The 23,065-nt window shown below is 41.7% G+C and overlaps 1 protein-coding gene across 6 annotated transcripts in view; it reads right to left on the bottom strand.

Annotated features, from left to right (window-relative positions):
- Positions 1 to 23,065, bottom strand: part of RNF17 (ring finger protein 17) — a 510,797-nt gene that overhangs the window by 251,296 nt on the left and 236,436 nt on the right. For all 6 annotated transcript variants that reach the window (XM_033948471.1, XM_033948470.1, XM_033948472.1 and 3 more), the window contains one exon: positions 14,331 to 14,517. In XM_033948471.1, coding sequence (XP_033804362.1) covers positions 14,331 to 14,517 — 187 coding nt within the window. The remainder of the gene's footprint in view (positions 1 to 14,330; positions 14,518 to 23,065) is intronic.

Below are 23,065 nucleotides of genomic sequence, written 5' to 3'. Positions count from 1 at the left end.
AGTTGAGCAGAATTCATCTTCGTTTGAAATTCTCTACCTGCTACACAGAATTTTGCACAGGTTCCAAGACGGCATCTACATTTCCCACTTTGTGGTACGACCTCATCTGGAGTACTGTGTTCAATTCTTGTCTCTATCTTAAGAAAGCAGAACTAGAATAGGTTCAAAAAAGAGCAACCAAAATGATAAAGGGGATGGAATTCTTCTCGTATGAGAAAAAAGTTAGGGCTCTTCAGCTGGGAAAAAAGAGGACTGAGGGGGAATATGATTGAAGTCTACAAAATACTGAGTGGTGTAAAACGGATACAAGTGAATCGATTTTTTACTCTGTCAAAAAATACAAAGACTAGGGGGCACTCGAAGTTACAGGGAAATACTTTTAAACAAAAGGAGGAATTACATTACATTACATTACATTACATTAGGGGTTTCTATTCCGCCATTACCTTGCGGTTCAAGGCGGATTACAAAAGGTTAATTTAAAAAGGACAGAATTACAATGATTATCTAGAGAGGTAAGTTGTAGATCTTAAGGGCATTTAGAGGTCGTGTTGTTATTGCTGTTTCAGGAATTTTTTGAAAAGTGTGGTTTTTATTTCTTTTCTGAATGTCTTATATTATTATTATTATTATTATTATTAGGTTCTTATATCCCGCCATACCCAGAGAGTTCTAGGCGGTTTACATTCGTTACATTAGGATCCGGTCTGAACCCGGATTTACAAAATTTTATCGGAATTGCAGGTAGCGCGGAAGGAGGCACAGGTTTATCGTAGTTGGGTTAGAGGATAAAATGGAGGGAGTGGGAAACCAGAAGAGGGGGGGGAGAGGGAGGTGGGGGTGGGGGGGTTGGAGTGTATGCGGGGAGTAAGGACTAAGGGTCTTGTTTGCGAAAGAGGTGTGTTTTGAGAAGTTTTCTGAAATCTAGGTAGTTCGGGGCCTCTAGCATCAATTGGGCTAGCCAAGGGTTCAGCTTGGCCGCCTGGAAGGCGAAGGTTTTGTCGATGAATCTTTTGAGCTGGCATGATTTTATGGAGGGGAAGGTAAACAACTGGATTCTGCGGGATTTCTTGTTGGTGCAATACATATTGAAATGTGGGGAGAGGTATTTTGGTGAGAGACCAAATACTGTCTTGTAACAGATGCAGGCGAACTTGAAGAGGACTCGGGATTCGAAGGGTAGCCAGTGCAGTTGGTGGTAGAAGGGGGTGATGTGTTCCCATTTGTTCAGGCCGAAAATGAGGCGGACAGCTGTGTTTTGAATCAGTTTTAGTCTTCTGGTGATTTTCTTTGTGGAGCTTAGGTAAATGATATTGCAATAATCCAGTCTGGGGTGGTCATCAGAAGGTTGGAGATCTGGTTGTCCAGTCTTGCGGCTTGAGTGGCTAGGAGGCCGTCGTGTAGTTTTGTTCTTTTTACTTCTTTGATTGGGGGGGGTATGAATGGGGAGTGCGTTTTTCTGTGTCTGGTACTGGGTGCTTGGATGAGGCGATTGTTCAGGTATGATGGGCTGTCTCCGTGTAGGGTTTTAAATAATATGCAGTAGAATTTGAAATGGATTCTTTCTTGGATTGGGAGCCAGTGTGAGTTGATGAAGGCTTCAGTGATGTGGTCATGTTTTTTCAATGAGAAGATGAGTCTCAAAGCTGTATTTTGGATTGTTTGGAGTTGTTTTATCGTAGTTGCAGGACATGGAAGGAAGAGTATGTTACAGTAGTCCAATATACCTAGTATTAGTGATTGTACTATAAGTTGGAATTGTGTTCTTTCAAAGAATTTTCGGACTTGTCTCAGGTTTTTCATGATTGCGAAAGATTTTTGAATTGTTTTGTTTATTTGCGGTTGCATTGTGCAGCATCTGTCTATGGTCATGCCTAGTAGTTTTATGGTGGTTTGGATGGGATATTTGGTTGCGTTTATGTCTAGGTTGGTTGTGGTTTGGATCTTGTCATTTTCTAGGAGGATGAATTTGGTTTTGTCTTGGTTGAGTTTAAGTTTGTGATTTTTCATCCAGGTTGTGACTGCTTCAAGTGTTTGGTGAAGTTTGTCTGTCATGGTAGGTTTAGAATGGTCATATGGGACGAGGATGGTGATGTCATCCGCATAACTATAGGAGGTTATGCCTAGATTATCCAGATGCGTTCCTAGAGAAGCAGTGTAGAGATTGAAGAGGGTGGGGGATAGTGGAGATCCTTGTGGTACGCCGCAGGGGTTTGACCAGGATTCTGACTTTTCTTTGTTTGATTTTACACTGTAGGTTCTGAGTTTTAGGAATCCTTCAAACCAGGAGTATACTTTATCTGAGATGCCTATTGCATCTAAGATCTGTAGAAGGATGTTGTGGTCTACTAGGTCGAATGCCGCCGATAGGTCCAGTTGTATGAGTAGCATTTTTTTCCCTGTACTAAGTTGTTGTCTGACGGTATCCATAAGGGAGCCTAGTAGTGTCTCTGTGCTGAAGTTTGTTCTGAAGCCTGATTGCATGGGGTGGAGTAGGTTATGGTCCTCTATGTAATTGGTGAGTAGTTTGGCTACTAGGCCTTCTATAATTTTGACATATAGCGGAATTGAGGCTATAGGTCTAAAGTTAGATGGGAGGTTTTGTGGTGCTTTTGGGTCTTTTTGGATTGGGGTGATGACAATTTCGCTGAGGTCAGCAGGGAATGTGCCTTCTGTGAGCGTGAATTGGATCCATTGTAGAGTTATGGTGCGGAATTTTACACTAGAGGTGGTAAGGAGATATGAGGGGCAATGGTTGAGGTCACAGGAGGCATGGCTGTATTTTTTGTAGCATTTGTTGAATTCTGACCATTGTATGTTAGGGAATTGAGTCCAAATTCTGTCTGCTGCGATTGCCTCTTTTCCTGTAGGGTGGATTGTGATTGGATTTTGATGGGATGGGTTTTGGATGAGTGTGGCTCTGGTGTTGGTGATTTTGTTCTTGAAGTGTTCTGCTAAGAGGGTGGGTGATGGTGGAGGTGTGTTCGAGGAGGTAGTGTATGGTTTGGTGTCTGTTAATTCTTTCAGGATTTGGAATATTTTTTTGGAATCTTGGGTTTCCGTGCCTATGAGATTAGTATAGTAGCTTTTCCTCTTATCTTTTAGTAGATTTTTGTATTGTTTGTTGATTTTTTTCCAATCGGTTTTTGTTTGATCTTGGTTCTTTTTTCTCCATTTTCTTTCTAATCTTCTACACTGTCTTTTGAGTTGGAGTAATTCATTATCAAACCATTGGTCTGATTTCCTTCTGGTTCTGGTTTTGGTTTGTAGGGGTGCCAGATCATCAAGGATGTTGGTGGATACATTTTTCCAGTGGGAGATGAAGTTTTTTGGGTCGCAGTCTTGGATAGTTTCGTCTACCTTTGACCAGAAAATGGTTGGGTCGATATGTTTGCGTGAGGTATATGTGGTTTTTTTTGATTGAGGTGTGTGTTTGGTCTTGGTCCAATTGATGTTGAAGTTATAAATGTAGTGGTCTGACCATAGGGATGGGGACCATGTTCCGTTAGGAGTTTGGATTGCTGGATTGGATGGTTGGTGAGACATGAATGCAGCAATGTCCAGTTGATGACCTTTTTCATGTGTGGTTTGTGGGTTTAGGATCTGGAAGGATAAGGCATTGAGGAAGGATAGACAGTTATTTGCTGGTGTGGAGGTTGTGTCTTCTAGGTGTAGGTTAAGGTCTCCTAGGATGAGGTTATATTCAGCTGTTAGTGAGTTTTGGTAGATGAAGTTTTCAAATTCAGGTCTCACTGTGGTCCAGTTTCCTGGTGTTATGTAGCAAAGCAAGCAGTTTAGAGAGTTTTTTAGTGTTGGGTTTGTGAGTTGACACGCTAGGAAATCCATTTGTGGAGTGGATGTTTTCTCAAGTATGTTTAGAGTTAGGGAGTTCTTGAATATTATTGCTAGTCCTCCTCCTCTTTTTTTCTCTCTGCAGGTTACTGTTATTTTGTATCCTGGTGGGCATACTTCTTTTATTCTAGGGTCTGTGTCTGAGGTTAACCAGGTTTCAGTGAGGAATAGGCAGTCAAGTTTTTCTGTTTTTATCCAATTTTTTATGTTTTCTGTTTTGGGTCCTAGTGCTCTGATGTTAACATAGGCACATGTAAGGGAGGTCGTGTCAGTCTGGGGAGTGTGAGTTGTTTCCGGGTATATGAGTGTTGTGGGAGATGGATGAGATTTTGTTTTCGGAAGTGTTGATCTTCTTCTCCAGGTAACAGTGATGGAGTGTTGAGTGCTGGCGTGGTGGTTCGAGTTTCTTGATGTGAGTATTCTTCTGTTGGGAAGTTGGAAGTTGGTTGTACTGGAGGATGTGGTAGTGGTGGGTAAGTTGTTTGCTGCTGCTTTCCAACTAGAAATGAGGAGGATTATCAAAAGGGTGGCTAGTGTGTGTGTGTGCAGGGAGAGCTTCATTTTTGATGTCTGGTTCGGGGGGGCGGAGCAGGGCTCCCACGCTGGCCCGATCTGGCTGGCTTCTGTGAAGTGGTGCGCTGGGTCGTTTTTAAATGTAATATGTCCTCCGGCTGGATTGGGGGGGCGGAGCAGGGCTCCCACACCGGCCCGATCTGGCTGGCTCGAGTTGGTGTTGTGCGCTGGCTTTTTTAAGGTAAAATGTCCTCCTGCTGGATCAGGGGGGGCGGAGCAGGGCTCCCACGCCGGCCCGATCCGGCTGGCTCGTGTTGGTGCTGTGCACTGTGGTAAAATGTCCTCCTGCTGGATCGGGGGGGGGGGGGGCGGAGAAACAGTTGAAGAAAAACAGGTAATCCTTGGTGGATTTAAACAGTGTACAGAGTCAGGGTTGAGTAGTGATTGTGGACTAGGGTAGGATGAAACTTGACAGGTGTGGTGAGACTTGGTAGGAATAAGATCAAGAAGTTTGAACTGCAGGTGGCCTTAGGTGACGGAGCTGGACTCCCACGCGGCCCGAGGTTCTCTCTCTGCAGCTGAGGGACGAGTCTCGCGTTGGGGCAGCTCCCGGTATCGATGGTGCTGCCCTGTAGAGTAGCGCTGGAGAGAGCTTGGTTGCAGGGGGTTTCGGGAGGCGGAGCTGGACTCCCACGCGTCCCGAAGCTTCGTCCCTGCAGCCGGAGGGTCGGACAGTGATGGGGTAGCTCCGGATTCAATGGAGCTGCCCGAGAGTGTAATTAACGTAAAAACCAAACAAAGTAATTAATGTAAAAACCAAACAAAGTAATTAACGTAAAAACCAAACAAAGTAATTAATGTAAAAACCAAACAAAGTAATTAATGTAAAAACCAAACAAAGGTTAAGCCGCAGGAGGCCTCGGGTGACGGAGCTGGACTCCCACGCGGCCCGAGGTTCTCTCTCTGCAGCTGAGGGACGAGTCTCGCGTTGGGGCAGCTCCCGGTATCGATGGTGCTGCCCTGTAGAGTAGCGCTGGAGAGAGATTGGTTGCAGGGGGTTTCGGGAGGCGGAGCTGGACTCCCACGCGTCCTGAAGCTTCGTCCCTGCAGCCGGAGGGTCGGACAGTGATGGGGTAGCTCCGGATTCAATGGAGCTGCCCGAGAGTGTAATTAAAGTAAAAACCAAACAGAGGAAGGCAGGCAAAGCGCTGGGGTTTCGGGGGGCGGAGCAGGGCTCCCACGCGGCCCGAGGTCGGAAGAGATGTGCAGGCAGCTCCCGGTGGCAGAGGAGCTGCTTTTAGAGTAAGGCAGGCAAAACGCTGGGGTTTCGGGGGGCGGAGCAGGGCTCCCACGCGGCCCGAGGTCGGAAGAGATGTGCAGGCAGCTCCCGGTGGCAGAGGAGCTGCTTTTAGAGTAAGGCAGGCAAAACGCTGGGGTTTCGGGGGGCGGAGCAGGGCTCCCACGCGGCCCGAGGTCGGAAGAGATGTGCAGGCAGCTCCCGGTGGCAGAGGAGCTGCTTTTAGAGTAAGGCAGGCAAAACGCTGGGGTTTCGGGGGGCGGAGCAGGGCTCCCACGCGGCCCGAGGTCGGAAGAGATGTGCAGGCAGCTCCCGGTGGCAGAGGAGCTGCTTTTAGAGTAAGGCAGGCAAAACGCTGGGGTTTCGGGGGGCGGAGCAGGGCTCCCACGCGGCCCGAGGTCGGAAGAGATGTGCAGAGGAGCTGCTTTTTCAATCAAAAAATAGTTAAGCTCTGGAACGCATTGTCAGAAGTTGTGTTAACAGCGGATAGTGTAGCTAGTTGTAAGAAAGGTTTGGACAATTTACTGGAGGAAAAGTCCATAGGCTGTTATTGAGACAGATATGGGGGAAGCCGTTGCTTACCCTGAATCGGTAGCATGGAATGGTACTAGTCTTTGGGTTTTTGCTAGGTACTGGTGACCAGGATTGGCCACCGTGAGGACAGGTTACTGAGTTGGATGGACCATTGGTTTTACTCAGTAAGGCTATTCTTATGCTCTTATGTACGTACGAGTGGAATATAGCACAAAAGGAAATAAATCACCAATGAACCACATCAAGAAAGAGGAAGAGTACTAAAGAAATTTCCAACCAATAATAAAATAAACTAACTTTGAAATATCTCAGGTTTTACAAACTCCTTATCCAAAGATACCACAACTGTTTTTCAAGAATCGTGTTCCTGTAAAAGTTTCTCCAGTTACAAAGACTCAAAGAAAATATATAGCTATCCCTGTAATGTGACTATGCATCCGTAGAGAAAGCAAATGAAAAAGGTAGCACCTTTCACCATCACACAGCTTTTCAAAGCCATAAAAGCTCTCCTTTGCAGTTGGGTAGCACAACAAACAACTGGGAAAACTAACTGTTTCATCACAGAATACTACAGATTTCTTCTTTAAATATGATCTCAATATCATTGATTTATGTACTTCATTAAGAAAGGCGACCAGTAAGATAGATCTAATTAGAATTCTATCAGATGAATCCTCAATGAAAGCTGTTATACAGTATTAACACTATCTGAGGGATATTCTTCAGTCAATTCATCCTGCTGGTCTCCTACCAAAATGCATTTTTTAGGTAGATATTAATTTGAAGAAATGTTACTATCTTCAAAATTAGATAAGCCAGGAACCTCTTTAAAATATTTCCTAATCAAAATCTCAGCAGATAGAAGAGTCTGTTACAGAAAAATGAAGTAACCCAAGAATCCCATCTCAAAGAATTTTAAGAAGCAAATAAAAATTCTAATTGCAAAAGATATAGCATTTTGACTAGGGAATCAACTTGAGTAGACAACTAATCAATTGATCAATCTTATCAACATCCCTCAATGTCTCAATTTGAGGAACCACAGTCAAAATGATCTTTTAAGTTATTTCTGTATCAGAGGGGGGTCACGTGATATCAAGCCACTGAGTAGACATTGGTGATGTGAACTCCGGAGCCTTGTATGGAATTCTGAAACACCCCCCCCCCCCAAACCTCATCTTTTTGACATTTGTCTGCTCTAAAATCTTTGTCCCAACTGTCTAATATACCTGCCCTCAAACTATGAGGAATCTGGCGATCACAGGATATCTAAATTGCCTCGGAGAGAGTAGGATCGCCCTAAGACAGAGGATCAGAAAATGGTGGAGGAAAATCTGACTGGGCTGCAAATAGTAAGCTTGGTGTGGATCATGGAGATAGTAAAGTCCGCATTGGGCACAATATTGGAAATTAAACTACAGAGTATTGCCAACAAATTAGATGCTATGGACTGCCGTCTGGAAACATTACATGCTGACCTACTTATCAGCAGCGGCTGTCTAACAAGGGAGGACCACGTGCAACACCATAAAGACACGAATCAACAACTGCATGCAAAAACTACAACAATGGAGGAGAAAAATCAATCTTGAAAATTGTTAGAGGTGTTGTAACCTTTGATTAGTATGATTATCAGAGTCAATAAAAGATGCTGAATTGAGGAGCTTTTTGGAGACCTGGATTACTGCCTCTTTGAAATTGTAGTCAGAAGTGGGGCCATTATGGATCGAGAGAGCCTATAGAATTGATCATGTGTCATGGGACTTCATGTTCAACGTACTTACGAGATATGGGATTGTGTGATTTTTTCAGTATGCTGTCTGGGCTTTGTACACTGCTCCTCAGGCAGTGCTGTGGGTTAATAATGTTGAGGAATTGTGGGATTTCCAGTTGTGACAGGTGCAACAGGTGATATGAAAGCTGAGTTGCTGGATTGAAACAATACATGAAGAGATCAAAACCAAGTGAAAATATATTAAAGTTTTGAGAATTAAATGAGACATTGTAATTAAAGATTAATATTTTTAATATATTTTAAATCTACACTCAAGCTTGTGTTAAAAATATTTTAGAGGTTGTTTTTGTGATTGGTACCAGAAAGGTGAAATCATGAGAATCCATTACAGCTACAAAATGAAAAAAGGATGTATGAAACAAGGCGTGATAGGAAACTTGGTCCCGTACAGGGAACCAAAAGGATGTCTGCTTTCCACAGATTAATATGCACATCACATTTAGGGAAGTTTACACAGAAGTTATAAGGAGAAAAAAGTGAAGCATTGTCATCTACTGGACTTAATGTGTTAGTAACTTTGCCAAACTTCACATTGTATACTAACTTTACATTATATTTCACTTTGTTCCAGGTTATAAGCAGTTAATTGGATGATTAACATAAAAAATATGTATTTGTAAATGTACTAGGCATAGGATGTGCATGCAAAGATGTTGTTTATGCCATGTTTTAATACTGTATTTTCAGAAAGCCTGGCCACATTATCAGCTAGGCCAGGGGTAGGGAACTCCGGTCCTCGAGAGCCGTATTCCAGTCAGGTTTTCAGGATTTCCACAATAAATATGTATTGAAAGCAGTGCATGCAAATAGATCTCATGCATATTCATTGGGGAAATCCTGAAAACCCGACTGGAATATGGCTCTCGAGGACCGGAGTTCCCTACCCCTGAACTAGGCCATTGTATGTTAATTGCTATAGAATGACAACAGGGAGAGTATAAATGTTTAAAGTCCATAGCTAAGAGTGGGAGAAAGGTATAGGAGATTTCAAAGGGTCTTCTTTTCTCCCCTGGATACAAAGGAATGCTATTACTTTTACTTTACATTTTTTTAATAAATGAAAATATTCTGCTCTTCATAGCACACAGCATTTTGTGTCCAATTTATTCTAACAACCACCAGGACAAAAAGTCTTTTCTTCATAAGAGTGGAATTTTCATCCTGTGGAACTTCTCCTGACCCTGTATCCAGATAAACAGCAGCCCCTGGATAACAACATCTGGTCTGCAATCTTTATGATAGAACATTGAACCAGAAAGGGATGCCCCTTGTCCCCTTTGTTTATAATGACGTTGGATCCTTTTCAGAGGGAAATTTTAGTGAATCCAGAGATCAAGTGAGTCCAGATGAGGAGCAGCGAGTTTAAACTCTCCGCATTTGCTATCTCTTGGTCCATATTACGGATCCCCAGATCTCTATAGCCACCTTTATAGAATGATTTCTCCGAATTTAAGCTTAACTTTGAAAAATATTTAGCACTGCCAACTTCCCTGGAGATTTCTCATCATTGGGTGGGGCCCTTTTCGTTGCACTGGGAGCGTAACTCTTTTCGTTATCTAGGAATCATACTTACCCCAATACTTGGATATTTATAAACATATCATCACTCTTTTGATGGTTCACACTCAGGAATGTTTGCCTAGATGGTCCATGCTGCCTGTCTCTACAAGGTAGGATCCACTTATTTGGCATGATTCTTTTTCCAAAGTGGCCCGTGCATGCTTGATAGTTTCGTTTTGCTGTCTCCTGATTTTTCTGTTCGATTTTTCAGTGAGATTGAGTTTGTACCTATACATTTTCTAAGTACCAGTATTTTGGACCGCCGGAAATAAAATAAGGTACGGGGGGAGGGAGGGAAAAGAGTTTGGGATGGGTACAGAGGGCCCTGCCTACCTGCTTGCCTCAGGGTGGGGGGGGGGGCTGCCTGCCTGCTTGCCTCAGTGTGGAGGGCCCTGCCAACCTGTCACAAGGCTGTCAGAAGGCCTCCCTGCCTGCCTGACTCTAGGCCACTAGGCATGCCTGCCCTGTGCCCTGTCCCGGCCTACTACTAGACCACTAGAGGGGGGGAAAGGGTACAGAGCTTGGCAAGGAGTGTGGGGTTGGGTGCATAGCCTTGCAGGGAGAATTTGGTTCAGAATGTTTTTTTTCTTGTTTTCCTCCTCTAAATCTAGGGTGCATCTTATGGTCAGGTGCGTCTTATGGAGCGAAAAATACGGTAATCTTTAAAGTCTCAATATTTCCATGTAACAATTCTGTTTTTTAATTTTAACAGAAAGTTTACTGTTTCTGCTTTAGGCCCTCTTTTATTAAGCCATGGTAGAGGTCAAATACTCCAATGTTATACCAACGCTCATAGTAATTCTATGAGCATCAGAGCATCTAGCCCTCTGGGCCACGGTAGAAACCTCTACCATAGCTTAGTAAAAGAGGAGAAGTAGTTATCTTCTACTGTATAAATCTTATATATTATAATTTCTGACAAAAATCAATGTGGTTCACAAAATATTTAAAAATGTAAGCTACATTTAGAATAATAAAATATAGATTTTTTTTTTTCCTCAATTAACTGCTTACACCTGATTAATCTGAGAAAAACTCATCTTTTTTTCTGAAAGGTTAACTATTTGAGCTGATATCCATTGGGAACTTATAACTCATCACTGTGACTGCCCATGAGAGTTTTTATTCCAACTGCAAAGTGGATACACAGTTGTACCAACAGAGTACGTACTTTGACTGAATGAAACATGGCCATTCGGTCCATTCCAAATATTATCCTAAAAGCAATATTTAGAATTATTTATAGAGATCTACTTCCCTTTTACAAAACTGTAGCATAGTTTTTAGCATCTTACTAGCCTGATTTACTAATCTGTCTGAAAGATGTCAATGAATATACCCAGAGGGAGAGGGGTCAGAAGAGGTGTTCACAAAAACCTGCAGTGTGAGAAGTGGGGATGGGACTGAGAAAGCTATTATGCTGAAAGTGCTGGAGAGGATGAGAAATACACTTTGAGGCATACACTTTGAGGAGGGGGGCAGTAGATTATGTGAGATCTATAAAAAGGTCAAGTGAGTTGCATTCTGAGAACACTAGAGAAGTTTTGAGTATGGGGCAAGAAGGATTTCAAAAACCAAACTAGTGTATGTGTGTGCTGGTCGGGAGGTATGAGAGCATCATCTATGGAAGAGGGTTGACAAAGGTAATATGCACATACTTGGAAGCATTGAGAGAGAACTGAAACGTGGGTGTCTTGATAGGGAGAGAGGAGCAAAAGAGAATTAAGCTTAGGGCTCTTTTTACTAAAGTGCGCTAGCATTTTTAGTGTGTGCTGCATTGCTGCGTGTGCTAACCCTGCGCTATGCGCCAAGAACTAACGCCAGCTCAATGCTGGCATTGGTGTCTAGCGCGCGCTAAAACCGCTAGCGCAGCTTAGTAAAAGGAGCCCTTAGTGACGGGTAAAAACTAGAGAATGATGCTGGGGGAAATCAAGCTTGAGCTGGGACAGTTTAGGTGGTATCAATACTGGAGCACAGAAAAGACAGGCCCATTTATGCTGGGGGTATGCTATGCCAAAATAAATAAATAAATAAATAAAGAATGCGAAAATCTCCAGAATTAAAATCTCAGTTATGATTTGGAGGGCACAGACTTTTCAAGAGTAATGAGTGCTTTCATTCTGAAACATCTCATTGCTACCTTCTCTCCTTACACACCCCTCCAAGAATGACTTTTCTGATGTTTCTATCTGTTCCATTTATCGTGCTGTGCCCTTGAAATAAACTTCCCGTGTTGGTGCATTTTGTTACTTCTCTGATCCTATTCTAAAGCTGTCAAACAGCAAATCATTTTGCAAAGAACTTGCATTGGCTTTACCCTCACTGTCATAGGTGTCGATTAGAAAAGTACAAGGAAAAGAACTTTATATTGGAAAATTCCTGAGCTTTGGAAGAATTTATCTTCTGGTATTTTGAAAATCACTAAATACATGGCTTTTTCAGAAGTACTTAGCAGTTTCAGATTTGTTGGATGTTTAAAAATGATTATTTTTTCACTGATTGAAGCCTAAACAGGTTACATTCAGGTACTCAGGTATTTCTCTCTATCTGTCCCAGTGGGCTCAGTACCTGGGGCAATGAAGTGTTAAGTGACTTGCCCGAGATCATAAGGAGCTGTGCTGGGCTTTAACCCACAACCTCAGGATAGGTTGCAGACCTAACCACTAGACCAGTGTTTTTCAACCGCTGTTCCGCGGCACACTAGTGTGCCGTGAGATGTTGCCTGGTGTGCCGTACGGTCAGGGCCGCCATCAGGGCACTACCACCAGTCTAGGGAGAGGGGCGGTCCGCCCCACGTGGACAGGAGAGAGCTGGACGGGGGACCCGTGGAGTTCAATACATCTCCAGCCGCGAGGCTCGTCTTCTGTTCCTGCCTGCCCTGCAGCTAACATATAGCCGATCGCAAGCGTTCCCAGATGTCAGCGCTGACGTCGGAGGGAGGGCTTAAGCAAAGCCTGCCCTCCGACGTCAGCGCTAACGTCGGAGAATACTTCCATTCGGCTATTTGTGCGCGGCAGGGCAGGCAGGAAGCAGAAGACAAGCCTCGCGGCTTGAGCTTCGTTTTGCTGAGAAAGTTGCAAAGATGGGCTGGGAGGCAAACACGGAACACAAAAGGGGGGAGGGAGTGCGTTTTGGACACAAGGCATGAACTTGGGAGAGAGGAAGGGAGGGAAAGAGATGCTGAGGTGGGGGAGGGAATGCGTTTTTGGACACAGAAGAAATGGACTTGGGAGAGAGGAAGGGAGGGAAAGAGATGCTGAGGTGGGGGAGGGAATGGGTTTTTGGACACAGAAGGCATGGACTTGGGAGAGAGAAAGGGAGGGAAAGAGATGCTGAGGTGGGGGAGGGAATGGGTTTTTGGACACAGAAGGCATGGACTTGGGAGAGAGGAAGGGAGGGAAAGAGATGCTGAGGTGGGGGAGGGAATGCGTTTTTGGACACAGAAGAAATGGACTTGGGAGAGAGGAAGGGAGGGAAAGATGCTGAGGTGGGGGAGGGAATGCGTTTTTGGACACAGAAGAAATGGACTTGGGAGAGAGGAAGGGAGGGAAAGAGATGCTGAGGTGGGGGAGGGAATGAATGTTTGGACACAGAAGGCATGGACTTTGGAGAGAGGAAGGGAGGGAAAGAGATGGTTGTGTACACGGGGAATAGAAGAAAGGAGAATTTTTGGTCATAGGGAGGGAGTGAGGTTCAGATAGTGGCATACCAGGGTGGGGGGGGCGGTCTGCCCCACCCCGGGTTTATGTCCCAAGGGGGTGCACAGCTGGCCACCCTCCAGTGTTGTCCCTAGGCCGGCAAACTGCGGCTCTTTAGCCACTTGAGTGCCACCGCCGCCATCGGGAACAGGCCGGCGCCAAGTTCTCCCTGCTTTTCCCTGTGGGGCCGGCCAACTCTCGCCACTCGCGTCAATTCTGACGTCGGAGAGGACGTTCTGGGCCAGCCAATCGCTGCCTGGCTGGCCTAGAACATCCTCTCCGACGTTAGAATTGACGACGGGTGGCGAGAGTTGGTCGGCCCTGCGGGGAAGAGAAGCAGGGAGAACTCGGTGCCGGCCTGTTCCCGATGGCGGCAGTGGCAGCCTATTCCCCAGTGGCGGTGGCAGCATTATAAAATACTTTCTTTGTGTTTATTTGATTCCTATATATTTATATATAGTCAATATAGGCACAGTTAAATTTTTTAACTTTTTCTAATGGTGGTGTGCCTCGTGATTTTTTTCATGAAACAAGTGTGCCTTTGCCCAAAAAAGGTTGAAAAACACTGCACTAGACTACTCCTTTTATATTGTTTTTACAATGATATTAAGAGCTTTTATTTGTTTTCTATCCTGTTCTCTCCAAGAAGCTCAGAATATTCTGTTATATTTTGTGCCATCTGATTTGAACCAGGAGGTTAAGAAGAACAGACATGCTGGAATTAAATTATATTTTAGATTATACTTTTGAATCTTAACACTTTATTTCTCTTCATACCTGCATTTTTTTAACAAAAGAATTGAAGAGTTTTTTTAAAAAAAATTTTGAATTATTTGTTCTCTTTGCCTTAACTAGACTATTGAGCAAGGGCTCTCTCGTGTGTGTATGTACAGTTAACAGTAATAAAGAACAAATTTGCAGGTGCAGGATTTAATACAAAGAAGGAAATAGTCATGAACTCACCTGACAACATATTATACTATAGATTACAAACAATATCCAGATGTTTTCAAATAGCAACAGACAAGCCAGGAAATAATTAGGGTAATGTCTAAACGCAATTTTTTTAAAAAAATCATACCTTGTTACAAAAATTTCAGAACTCCCAAAATCAAGCAGGAATACTTCCATCACAGAAATATCATTTATTTCATATTTTGTTGGACCACAGGGTTTTCCATTATTTTTAGATTCTAATGGAATTAATTCAGTGACTGTACCACGACACCAGCCTCCTTGAGCCTTACTTTTTACAGCCACCCTATCACCTAAAAAAGGGGAAAAAGTATCAATTGTGCTTCTCAAAATAAAGTGTAACTGTTTTCTCAGATCAATTTTCAGAAGATTTAAAAATTTCTGGTGAAAAACAAATTTGTAACAGTTCATTGGTGCAACCATAATGCTTGACGTACTTGTATGTAAAGTGCTTTGAATATGATTGTAAAAAGTACAAAAATGTGGTATACAAGTCCCTATATCTCTTTGGCAGATACTGCTATAGTGTTGCTCTCTAGTCTCTTACCTCTTTAGACAAAATGGAAGGCAGACCTCAGGTTTACCCCACTGAGCACCAGCTTTTTCAGGCCTATTGGACAGCTACCTAGGATGGCAAAACCCCAGAAGGTCAACTGGGTGTGATCCTGGTGACACAATACAAGGACCAAGAAGCCTGGGGCTGATAGCTGGATGTCATGCTGACCAAAAATATTGCCTCTTAGCACAAAATATCCTCTGGAGTTTGAGCAGGCCCATAGGATTCCGACCAGAAGATCTAACTGTCAAACAGGGTCACGGCCGTTAATATTTAGAATGTTAAGATTCCAGCAAGTGATGGAGGTTTTCAGGCTGGCAAAAGAAAATAGAAATTTAAAATGGGAGAGTGTGGCGCAGTGATTAAAGCTACAGCCTCAGCACCCTGATGTTGTGGGCTCAAACCCACGCTGCTCCTTGTGACCCTGGGCAAATCACTTAATCCCCCCATTGCCCCAGGTTACATTAGACAGATTGTGAGCCTGCCGGGACAGAAAGGGAAAACTGCTTGAGTACCTGAATAAATGCATGTAAACCATTCTGAGCTCCCCTGGGAGACCTGTATAGAAAATTTAATGAATGAATAAATAAATAAATAAATAAAATGTCAGGACTCCAGGATGTTTGTGCCCGATTTTGCGAGGGCAACTGCTCATTTGAGGAAGAGATTCTTAGATTTATGGCCTCAACTTAAACAGCTAGGTGCCAAGTATGGTTTACTATACCCAGGTGTCATGAGGGTAACCTATGCTAACAAAACAACTAACTTTGAGGATCCTGACAAGCTCCAGGAATATATTAACCAAAGTGGGGAGCCGATGTCCTAGTGATCCTCATCTAAATGACATTTCCCAGTTGTTGTTCTTACGGACTTCAAATGATACCTTGGAATATTATTTTATTTTATTCCATTTCTGAGTTTGCTGATACTGATCTAGCGAGCTGTGCACAGTGGATTTGATTCCGATAAATATGAATACCTAGGATCCATTGTAACATAGGAAGCCATATTAGTAAGAGGATCAGAGTTGTATGGAGACATGCTGAAATCTGTTTTGGGGTTAACTGTGAAGATTGTTGTGACTCTCAACTTAGTTCCTACGAAGGGTGTCTATTGAATCAACAAATTCACAAAATAGGTAGCTGACAAGCTTATGGGGGATAAACTTCATGTTTGCTGAAGTCAGCGGCTCCTGGCGCATGATGGAGTGGAAAGTTTCCTGCTGTATTATCTACCTGGTTGAATGCTGGGAGAGTTTCGCTACACCATTATGAAAGCTACATTCCCTGAATGGCAGTTTGGGTTTACATCGGCAAATGAATTAAAATGAGGAGAGTGGAATAGTTTGTTTTTGTTGTAAGCAACTTCCTTCTTGGAGAATCTTGCCGTCAGCTTGCTGAAATATGAATTGTTTGAAGAACATTGTGGAATTTTTTAACTCTGCTGTTAAACAAGTTAATTTTTTGATAGAAAGTCCTATGATTTAGGTTCCTGACAAAGCTCTGATTATATTAATTAATTGGTAGTGCTGATGTCATATGATTTTTTGTTGTGGGATTTTTTTTCTTCAGCTCTTTCGGTTCCATCATTAGTTTTCCTTGTACTATGATGGTTTTAGTATTAAGGGTTGTTATTCCTAAATTTAGCTAAGTTAGTATTGATACTGCTATAATGTATAGGAAGGTTTGTAGTATATACATAGTAACATATTAGATGACGGCAGATAAAGACCCGAATGGTCCATCCAGTCTGCCCAACCTGATTCAATTTAAATTTTTTAATTTTTTCTTCTTAGCTATTTCTGGGCAAGAATCCAAAGCTTTACCCGGTACTGTGCTTAGGTTCCAACTGCCGAAATCTCTATTAAGACTTACTCCGGCCCATCTACACCCTCCCAGCCATTGAAGCCCTCCCCAGCCCATCCTCCACCAAACGGCCATATACAGACACAGACCGTGCAAGTCTGCCCAGTACTGGCCTCAGTTCAATATTTAATATTATTTTCTGATTCTAAATCCTGTGTTCATCCCACACTTCTTTGAACTCAGTCACAGTTTTACTCTCCACCACCTCTCTATTGCCTAACTAGTTAATTATTAACATTTAATTTTTAAGAATCATTATTTATTTTAATTTTGTATATTCCATTTCCTGAGTATGTGAAGGGAAAAGTTTCTATTTATACAGTTTCTTATCTTATTAATTGATTATCATAAACAATGGTAATCTCCTGAATATTTGTATAGGTTTTAAAAGTATTGTAATGGAGAAATGATTGTCGGGTAATCAAATATAATAAGTTTGATGCATATGGCATCTTTGAGTTCATATGATAGTTAGTTTGAGAGGATAGGTAAATACACCTTGAACTAGTATTTTAGTTTGTTCAAATAGCCAAGATAAGAGGGTCTTGTCATAGGGAAGGATTTGGGTAATTTATTTTACACTTCTCCCTCGTCATTCGCGGGGGATACGGGCAGAGCCGAACCGGAATGCCGAAAAACCGCAATTATCCAGCTCTGACCCACCCCCACCTCCCTGCCGCCTTCCCGGCCTTACCTGGTGGTCTAGAGGGCTTTCGGGGCAGGAGCGATCTTCCTACGCTCCTGCCCCGTGCAGATCACCATGAGGAAATGGCTGTAGGGAGTTCCCTACGTAGTCTCATGGCGACCTGCACGGGGCAGGAGTGTAGGAAGATCGCTCCTGCCCCGAAAGCCCTCTAGACCACCAGGTAAGGCCGGGAAGGCAACAGGGAGGAAAAAAAAAGATGGATTTTTTTTACATTAAGACTGTTTTTTTATTTTCCCCCTCCCCAGAAAAAATTGCGATTATATGAAACCGCGAGTGCAGGAACCGCGAATGGGGAGGGGGAAGTGAATATTATTTTAGGGAGGAGGGTGATGGGTTTATCGGGAATCTATATATTTAGTGTGATTTAAAACAAATATTAATTTTTCATTCAAAATTGTCTATATTTTTGGTTTCATATATGGTAATGATTTATTTTTAAAGGGTGATATGATTTTTATGTTGAATCAATGTAATGTAATTTATTTCTTATATACCACTAAATCCGTTAGGTTCGAAGCGGTTTACAGAGAAATATAAATTAAAGGATACAATAAAAATAAGAATAAATAAAGAATAGGTACTTGGAATTCCCTTACTGTTAGTCTTGAAGATAGGAAGTGAGGTAAATAGAACAATTCCAAATGGTGCAAAATCCTCACTCAACAGGATACAACCATCAAAAAGGAAGAACACACCAACTTGTATAATTCTTCATCTTTCTTTATTCACAAATATTTTCTCTTGTTCCCAAGCTCAAATGCCCGACGGGACCCGTTTCGCCAAACTGGCTTTTTCAAGGGTTCCAGCAAGGAGCACTCATTTTGGCTTCCTCTTACTTTCAGGGCAGGACACTGCTCCTGCCCTGAAAGTAAGAGGAAGCCAAAATGAGTGCTCCTTGCTGGAACCCTTGAAAAAGCCAGTTTGGCGAAACAATTCCCTTACTGTCCCGAAGGCTCACAATCTAACTAGAGTACCTTAAAGACAGTTACTGAGCAGTAGGAGTAAAAATAAAGACAGAGATAATAAACAAGATATGAAACATCCTAACTAGAGTACACTGATCTCTCTAAGGCCATAATTCTTTTTAAAGTAAAGTATACATCTCAGTAATAATTAAATGGGTAAACTAAATAAAATAAAATTAGATTTGTTTGAATTAAAACTGAATATGGAAAATTTTAAAGAAAATATGTGGACATAATAAATGTGAAAAAGAATGAACAACAAGGGAATATGAGTGGAAAAACAAAACCGTTGAGCAATGGAATTCTGAAGAAAAATTTAAAATAAAGATATAAAACCAATAAATAAAAAACAGTAAAATTAAGATATGGTAAGCATGATGATATAAGAGTCAAAAGGGACTAGCATCACTTCAGTCAGACCAATAAATCACTGTCCCAAGCACTTCAGCCGTTATGTCCGATCAGCCGCTGTTATAATCCGATGTACACCAACCACAGGATATCTCCTCTGATGAAAAGAAACATCTATCAATTTCCAGGTTGACAACCAGTGCGCTGGACAGTCCAACCTCCACACAGATCTCGCCGACCTCAACTCTCCGCTCCCAGGTCCAGTAGCGATCCTTTCCGCTAGCCCCCGCAGCTGCCGACACCGCTTCTCATCACACCACTCCCATGGCTGGCAAGAATCTGACGTGGTGAAATTTCAGATAGACGAGACGGCTCAGCGGACCTCCCACCTGATGGTGTCACTCCGTTAGTAGAAAACGTGAAGCTGCCACCTCTCTGACTTCCAGTGTCATGCAAACCACCTCAGACATGGTGCCTCTGAACTCAACAGCCAGCCGATTCAAGAGTCTCTGCCACCCCCGCCGACCTCAGCGATGCTCTCCTTGTGTCTCTCCAACATCAGCACTACTCGCTGTGGTTCAGCCGTCAGGCCCAACTCAAACCCTCCTAAAGTGCAAGGAGTATCAGGTAGGATGTTGGCATTTCAAATTGTTAGACCAGAAACCAACGGTCAAATCGGTGGCTATCAGACTAGAATTCACAAGTGGAGGCTCAGCAATATAAATCAAAACTATGATTTAATAAAGATTAATAAAGATAAATTAAACAAAGTGAGCTACTAAATAAAACAAACAAGCAACAGAGAAAACCTAAAAATAAAAAGGGAGAAGGAGACCGTGCAATTGATGACTTAACCGGCCACCATTTTGTTAGAATAATTTATATATATATATATATATAAATAATATATTTATATTTATGTTTTGTATATATATTATACTTAAGATAAGATCTATGATATTAGTATATTGATTATGATGATGGGAGGATATTTTATTGCTTGTTGGGAGTTTTTCATTACCGGTCTATATATGTGCGTTCAAGTTTTCATTTTTATTAGGGTGGGTTTAGGGTGTGAGGGGAGGGGGGTTTAGGGAGGGGAGGGTATGGGAAGGAGTGTCCTGGATGTGTTCAGAATTATTAGGTAAACAACTGATTAATAAGTATATATATTTGGTTAAATGGGAAAATTAATTTTAAATTATTCTCCTTAAATGTCAATGGGCTTAACCAGCCCATTAAGAGAAAACACTTAATTTTCTAAAACAACACAATACGGATATATATTACATACAGGAAACAAATTTACAGGAAACCCATTTCTCCACTGCAGAATCTGCTGATCCCTTAGGCAGATGGGTTCATGTGGATATGAGTTTGAGGAATAATACGCTGGTGCTATTCAACATCTATGCCCCTGATTCAAATCAAGCTGAATTTTTCAAAAATATTATACAATTGATACCACCACTGGCTGCTTCTAATGTAATAGTGGCTGGGGACTTTAATGCTGTCATGGATCCATTGATAAACAAAAAACCCAGTAGGATTTTAAAGTCATTTGGACTAGATAACCTAGTACAATCTTGTGGATTGAAAGATATATGGTGAATCCTTCATTTTGATGCGCAGGAATTTTCTTTTTGCTCGTGCGTTCATAAATCATTTTCATGAATTTATTATATTTGTTTCAGATCATTTAGTTCAGCAGGTAACAAAAGCCATCATAGATCCAATTATTTTGTCAGATCAAGGTGGTGTTTGGATTGAATTTAAATTTGCTGAACAAGATAGTAGTAGACCTGTGTAGAGATTCATTAATACATTGCTTGCAGACTCAAACTTTCTGGAAGAATTTCAATTAAAAATGAATGAATATTTTCAATTCAATGCTTCAGAGGAAATCTCGTTAGAAACATTGTGGTATGCCTTTAAAGCTACCATGAGAGGGCAAATCATATCATACTTGGCACATATTAGGAAACAACTTAAAAGGGAATTTACTAATATGGAACATAGAATTAAGGATTTAAAGTCCAAATTGCCTGTGAAATGGGAACAAATTATTTTACAGGCCCTCTTAAAAAGCAAAATATAAATATGAAATTTCTTCACAATTGGCCAGGAAAGATTTGTTCTCTCAACAGGCTCTGTATTATGGAAACTCAAATAAGGCAGGAAGATTATTAGCTAATTTGTATTATCTGTTTTTACCCTATTTTAAAATGTATAACCACCTTGAAATAAATTGATAAGGTGGTATAACAAATTTTTAATAAACTTGAAACTTAAAGCAAAAAAAAGAAAAGTAAAAATGGTTGCGATTAAAGATGAGAAGGGTGAAACTCACACTCAAATTGGAAATATTTTAAAACAATTTCTGAAGTTCTATAAAGCTTTATACTCTTCTGAGATTTATTCAAATAAAGTACTTGAAGGTTTGGAGTTTTTAAAGTTGATCAAGGGACCAAAAATTCCCGAGCATATAAAAGGAAATCTAGAGGTGCCTATATCACTAAAAGAATTACAAGCAGCGTTGAAGTCCCTTAGAGTTGGATCCGCTCCAGGTGGTAAAGGGTTCACTGTGGAGTTTTAGAAATCATTCCAAATTTCCCTATTACCTCATCTTTTATATTTATATCAGGCTCAACTAAAGGTTGTATTACAGGTACTATGGCAGAATCTTTAACTATAGTTATACCGAAGCCAAATAAAGATCCCATGTTGGTTTCAAATTACAGGCCTATTTCTTTGATCAATGTAGATGGGAAATTGTTGGCTAAGTTATTGACTTTGCGCTTAGTCAAGGCTCTCCCTTATATTATAAGTATGCACCAAACGGGGTTCGTTGCTTAAAGACATTCTTCAAATAACACCAGGTTGGCTTTTCACATGTTAAATTTAACAAAAGCAATGGAAGATCCAGTCTTCTCCATATCCTTGGAATGGGCCTTCATGTATCAAGCAATGGATTGGTTTGGTATTGGATCTGGATTCATACAAATGATTCAAACTTTGTATAGTTCCCCTTTTGCTAGACTATATATTAATAATACTTTTTCAGAATGCTTTTGTCTGGAGAGGGGAGTTAGACAAGAATGTCCATTATCTCCTTTGCTTTTTGACATTATATTGGAACCCTTGTTATTGGCTATTCAGCAAGCAGAGGAGATACAGGGTATTCCTTATGCAGGTCGGGAATATAAGGTCTCTGTGTATGCAGATGACATTTTGCATCATTTGAGAAATCCTGAGTCTTCCATTCCACATTTACTAGATTTGATTGACAGATTTGGAAAATTTTCTTGTTATAAAATAAACTGGAGTAAATCAGAGGTTCTTCCGCTAAACGTTCACTGTCCAAAAGGATTATTTGACACATTCCCTTTTCTTTGGAAGGAAGAGGGTATACAATATTTAGGCATTTGGATTCAGAAAGCATTGGAAGAAACGATGAAAGTAAATGAAAGATCTTTATTGCTGAAGGTTACAGAAATTTGTGAGCAATGGAACCCATTACATCTGTCTTGGTGGGGGAGAGTCCAGACGGTTAAAATGATGATTTTGCCTGTGGTTTGTTATCAAATGGGTATGTTGTCAGTTTATTTTCAGGGGTCCTTTTATAAGAAATTAAATAGTATTCTTACCAAATTTATTTGGCTGGGTAAAACTGCTTGAATTGCTTTAGTATCATTACAAAAACCAATTGTAGCGGGTAGGGTAAATTTTCCCAACTTTTATAGGTACCATCAAGCCTATATAATGCGCCAAGGTATGTAGTGGATCGTCCCCGAGCTCATGGAAAATCTCCCGGATTGGTTATACTGAGAATGGCAATTGATGTCCCCATGTTCCATGTGTTGAGTATCAGATTACCCAGTTATGTAAAGGACAATGCTATTTTAATTGACACCTGGAAAACCTTGAAATTTATTAACAAATTAACAGATACTCCAGTAGAGAAATCCACATATCAGTCCATATGGCTAAACTCTAAGATTTAAATTGGCAAGTTTGGGATCTTCTGAAAGCAATGGATGCAAGCAGGGATTCGAACACTAGATGATATATCAAATGGAAAAATGCTTGAGTTTTCACAACTGCAACAAAAATTTGGTACAGCTAACTCTCAAAACTATAAGTGGTTGCAGTTGAAGCAAGCCATTCAGAACATAAGAAGTTGTCTCCACTGGGTCAGACCAGAGGTCCATCGTGCCCAGCGGTCCGCTCCCGCGGCGGCCCATCAAGTCCACGACCTGTGAAGTGGTTTCTGACTATTTCTGTAACCTACCTCCACTTCTATCTGTACCCCTCAATCCCCTTTTCTTTCAGGAACCTATCCAGACCCTCCTTGAACCCCTGTAGCGTGCTCTGGCCTATCACAGCCTCCAGGAGCGC

Source organism: Geotrypetes seraphini, chromosome 6, assembly GCF_902459505.1.
Source record: "Geotrypetes seraphini chromosome 6, aGeoSer1.1, whole genome shotgun sequence".
Taxonomy (NCBI): Eukaryota; Metazoa; Chordata; class Amphibia; order Gymnophiona; family Dermophiidae; genus Geotrypetes; species Geotrypetes seraphini.
This window is presented reverse-complemented; position numbering and strand designations above follow the sequence as displayed.